Consider the following 5289-nt stretch of genomic DNA (forward strand, 5'->3'; position numbering starts at 1 on the left):
AAAAAAAAAAAAAAAAAAAAAAATACCAATGGAACACGTTGCTTTCCCCAGCAAAGGGATAGGCTTACTTTCCTCACACTGGGGGTACCAGCCTGCTTTTACCTGGTGAGGATTCCAGTCACTGTCGAAAATGATCACAGTGTCAGCTGACTGCAGGTTCAGCCCGAGCCCCCCGGCCCGGGTACTGAGCAAGAAGATGAAATACTCGGAGCCAGGCTCATTGAAGGTTTTCAGCAGCATGCCCCGGTCCTCTGCTTTTGTGGTTCCTGATGGGCATAGGGAAGGATGGGGTCAGCAGGGTGACCTCAGGGGAGGCAGGGAGGAGACACCAAGAACTTCTGACAATAAGGAAAGTGCTAACCAGTGTCCCCAGGGGCCACATGAGCCAAGGCTCTGCACTCCAAAACTGTGGCTGTGACTATTATTAGAGAGTGACTGAGATTTACAGTGTGTTACTACTGAATGCCACGCTTCTCGTCCCAAGATAAAAAGGGCCGCACCTGCATATAAGGGGAGGGCTTGGCAAATTAAAGGAGGCTGGGAGGGAACACAGGGTCAACAGCTCCACTACCACCACCATATCTGGTACCACCCTTCTCTGCCCCATGATGCTCCCATGGGGAAGGGTGGGAGATACAGCAGGCAGTGCTGGTAACCTTACTTCAAAATGCAAAAGAGGATGTTCTGGACACAGTGGGAGCAACGTGGAAGATCATAGTGATTCCCAGGGCATCCCACTGCCCTCAGACACCCTGAGAAGGCAAGTGTCGGGAATGCACCTGCTACACCAAAGAACAGCAGAGGGAGCTTGAAAAACATTTTGAGATGAAAAAGTACCCCACCCACCAGGACCGCCAAGCCCTGGCAAAATGACTCAACTTGCAGGAATACCAAGTACAGGTGTGGTTCAAGGACCACAGGGCCAAACAGTCTCGGGAGCAGATCTGTCAAGAACCACCTGGGTACTGAGGCCACGGAGGTCATGGCCAAGGAGCCCCAGGAGTCTGGGCTGCACCCAGGCCCCAGGGCCCATGCCCCAGGCACCAGCCGCCCCAAGTTCCTGCACAGCCCAGGTTTCCAGAGCTCTCTTCTGTCCGGCCCCCCAGGATACAGTGCCCAAGAGGGCATCCCTGCTGCCCTAGGCCCCATGACAGGCCCAAGCACAACCCATTCCCAGGTCCAGGCCCAACTGCAGGTCCATTCCTAGGCCCATTTTTAGGTCCAAGCACAACCTCAGATCCAGGCCCACTGTGGTCCCAGAGCCCTTATGCCTGTGATTTCTCGGCAGACATTTCAACATTATCTGCTATCTCTGAGCTCCTCTCATCCCAAGATCCCTTCCAGGTCTCCTTGGTGTCCATCACCATATCTGGGCACCAAGAGGAGGATGATTTTGTGGATAAAAAGGACTCAGGCTCTAGGTTCCTACTGAATTTATAGGGCCTGCACAGCCCTAAAGATCTCAGGTGCCAGAGGGCCAGGAGAGTGGCTGGTTACTTTATGTCAGTGGAATGCACTGCCCTTTACCCAATCTGCTGGAGGGGCCCATTTGCTGCCTTAGCAGTAGGCCATCACAGGTCACCCTGCTATGAGTGTCCTCACCTGATCACTGGTTGACTATGAATGTCTGTTAACTAGGAGTGAAGGCTGCTCTTGGAAGCCCTAAAGCTTTCTTTCTTTTCTTTTTTATTTTTTTTCAAATTAATGAATATATAATTTTTGGATTACATTGTTCTCAGTTCCAGAGTAAAGTTATATTTGCAGAAGAGCCCCTCACTCATGGAGTGTGTTATACACTCTCACAATGTGCACATTAGGTGAGATTCCACCTCATGCCCTCCCTCCTCCTGCCAAATGTCCTCCCCTCCTTATTTCCCTTTGTATGAACTGAGCCAAAATAAACATTCTGGCACACGCACGCACGTGCGTGCACACACACACACACAAATGCAAAAGGGGACCTTAGAATGGGTAGAGAGTGACAGGGGAAGAGCCTGTGGCTAGAGAGCTAACACCTGTCCTACTGAGATGGGCTCTACTTTTTCACAGAGAATCTACTATGGGCAAGAGCATGGAAACTCCTAATGGGGACACAATGTCCACCAAGCAAGACCAGTGCCCTCTGTGCCCTAGAAAATCTGAGCAGAGATGCTGGTGAGGGGCTCCATGTGACAACCTATGACATAGACCAGCGGTTCTCAACCTGTGAGTCACGACCCACAGAACTATTAAAGGGCTGTGGCATTAGAAAGGCTAACAACCACTGACACAGACCCTCAGCACTAATAACATCAAGGGGGCGGCTGAGCTCCCTATGCTGCTGGCAGCTCAAGTCAAAGCTGCCAGTGGCAATGGGGACTGATTTCAAGGATGAAATGGAAATGGACCACTTCCTGCCACTGTACATGGCAGCGCCTCCATGTACTATGTATGCACAGTATCGAAGACCCACACCCACTGGATCCCAGCACCCATTGCCTGCCTTCTCTCCCTCAGGCTGCAGATGTGCTCCCGGCTTCCCCAGCTCCCCAGATGACACTGCAGTGAGAGATCAGTCAAGCTCCTTCCTTTCCTCTGCTCTCCTAAAAAGATTTTCTGCTCCTGTGGCTGTGACCATGTCAAGTGCTGGAGTATAGCTTTGGCTAAGGAGGCTAGTGCCTTTGTCCCTACAGAGCACCATGGACAGACGGGGAAAATAGGGCAGCCAAGAGAGTCTTAGGAACGGTGGGACCTGGGCTCTCTCCTGGGGTTTGGGGATGGCAATAGGAACCAGGGATAACACTCAAGAAGCCTTGGCCCTCTCAAAGACAAAAAAAAAGGCTGGAGCATGGTGAAGGGTGGGAGCGTGGAGGGGGTGTTCCAGGCCGTGTGTACCCTGGCAGGGTTTGGTTTTTAGGATCAAAGCAGTAAGAAGTTTCTAATGAAGGCAGGGATGGGAAGTGTGGGGTGGGAACTATGACCAGATTTCTGTTTTGTAAACTTACCCCAGATAGAATTCTGAGAAGGAACTGAAGGTCAGAGGGGCATGTGGGACTTGTTAGGATGGGGGTTCACAGAGACAGACAGGGGACCCATCAGCCCAGTAGAAGCTGCTCTGTGGTCTGAGAAATTGCAAGCAAGGCAGAACAGAGAGGTTTGGGGTGTCCTGTCAGGAGACAGACCTTGCAAAGCATAGACAAAGGCTGCGAAAAGTTGTGTAGAGAAGACATCTGCAGAGCCTTATCTGTTCCAGTGGCTCCCCAGCTCATGTTTTTAGTTAAGTCCTTAGGCTAACAGGAAGGGGAGCCTGGTCTAGGGCCACGGCCATCTTGACCTACTGCAACTACGGAACAACACCTAATAGCCTGCACCTCTAACAGCCTCTTCCTGCCAGAGCCCCCTTGAACAGAGGGGCTAGGGGAAGGTAGAAATACACATGATAACTTTCTACAGGGACCATAGGACACAGAGTTTTCGTGAACACTCTCGAAGCAGCTGCTGCTCTTGCCCCTACAGTGCCTGCTTCCTGTTCTCAGTCCTTGCCACTGGGTCTGATTTCAGCCCCAGACCTTACCCATGACATGTGGTGCACATCAGCTAAATGAGAGCAAGCCTTGGACCTCTGTCTGGGGCAGGACAGGTGGCCTCTCTGCTGGGAGCACTAAGCCAAGAGAAGAGAAGGGAAGCCTGAGGATGAAGCTAAGATGGAGGACAGTCCCCCAACACACAGTATTTATGCACCTGGATCCTGCTGTGCCTGAAGCAAGTTAACTCCTGCATTTCAGTTCTGAGTCTATCAATGCTTTTCTCCTTATCCCTTTGTGATACTGGTTTCTGTCACTCCCAACTAAAACAGGTTTGTTGGGCAGGTCTCCTCACCGGACCCAACATTATAGTCGAAAGACCACCAGCCTGGTGGTCAGGGGACTTGGCCTGTGATCCAGTCATGACACTTTCATGGCCAAAGCATGGCCCACGCTGGCCGCCAGACCTAGAGTGCCTCGTGTCGGACAGAGCACTGGCAAGAAACTCTGGCAGCCTCAGATGCCCCTTAACAAACACCTCCCTGGTCCCTACTCACCATCAAGCCTGAGGTATTTAAAGCCGCGATATGCAAAATAATCCTCCATGATTGTCATGAGAGAGGTCATCTGGCAGAACAGCAGCACTTTGTGGTTGGTTGCACGGAGTTTGGGAAGAATTCTATCAAGAAGCTCAAATTTACCCGAGGCTCTGTACAAGTCCAGTCTGGCGAGTGGAGGGAGGTGGGAGAAGGCACAGAAAGTTTAAGATGGCACCTTTCAGGCAGGCACAGGAGGAAGTGCATCTCTCATCTCCGGGTCAGGTAACAGGTTCAAGCACCAAGGTGGCTCCCTAAGTGGAACCCCACCAAGGTTTCAGCAAAGCCATTTCAGCCCAACTAAAATAAGGGCACAGTCAGGAGTGGTGGCTCAGGTCTATAATCCTAGCACTCTGGGAGGCCAAGGAGGGTGGACTACCTGAGCTCATGGATTCGAGACCAGCCTTAGCAAGTGTGATACCTCGTCTCTGAAAATAGCTGGGTGTTATGGTGTGCACCTTTAGTCTCAGCTATTGGAGAGGCTGAGGCAAGACAATCACTTGAGTCCAAGAGTTTAAGGTTGCTGTGAGCTATGACACCATGGCACTTTAACCCAGGAACAGAGTAAGACTCTGTCTCAAAATTAAAAAATAAAATAAAATAAAATAAAATAAAATAAGGGCATATCACCACATTGGACACATACTTTATAGTCTAGCCCAGATACTTAAAAGAATTAAAGCAGGTGCTGCTGGTAGTTATCCTGGGACAACAGGCTTGAATAGGGGCAGCTCCCAGGAAGTTGGGCTGTGTCCCCATGCTCAAGAAAGAAGCTCCAGGAACAAATGCCACATGGACAGTGTCCATCGCCTGCTAAATTTGGAACTAAGGGCCATCTCAACTTCTCTCATTCACTTTAGCTAACATACCCTGGTTTATAGATATGGAAACTGAGGCTGGCAGAGGCAGTATGATATGGCTGATAACATGCCACAGCCAGACCTTGAACCCAGGGGTGTAGAATCCCATTGTGCAATTTGATATGAAAAAAGTGATCATAAGAACTTTCTGCCCCTTTTTAAAAAATTAAGATTATTTTATTCATTATTATTTTTTAAATTTTATTTATTTATTTATTTATTTATTTAATTTTATTTTATTTTTTTTGAGACAGAGCCTCAAGCTTTCCCCCTGGGTAGAGTGCCATGGCATTACAGCTCACAGCAACCTCCAACTCCTGGGCTCAAGCG

The 5289-nt window shown here is 49.9% G+C and overlaps 1 protein-coding gene across 1 annotated transcript in view; it reads right to left on the reverse strand.

Annotated features, from left to right (window-relative positions):
- Positions 1–5289, reverse strand: part of SMARCA4 (SWI/SNF related, matrix associated, actin dependent regulator of chromatin, subfamily a, member 4) — a 126870-nt gene that overhangs the window by 38817 nt on the left and 82764 nt on the right. Inside the window, exons 24-25 of the mRNA XM_012810135.2 lie at positions 4061–4227; positions 103–266 (exon numbers count right to left, since the gene is read on the reverse strand). Of these exons, the coding sequence (XP_012665589.1) occupies positions 103–266; positions 4061–4227 (331 nt within the window). The remainder of the gene's footprint in view (positions 1–102; positions 267–4060; positions 4228–5289) is intronic.

This window comes from Otolemur garnettii, unplaced genomic scaffold (genome assembly GCF_000181295.1).
Source record: "Otolemur garnettii isolate 467f Iridium unplaced genomic scaffold, OtoGar3 scaffold00127, whole genome shotgun sequence".
Taxonomy (NCBI): domain Eukaryota; kingdom Metazoa; phylum Chordata; class Mammalia; order Primates; family Galagidae; genus Otolemur; species Otolemur garnettii.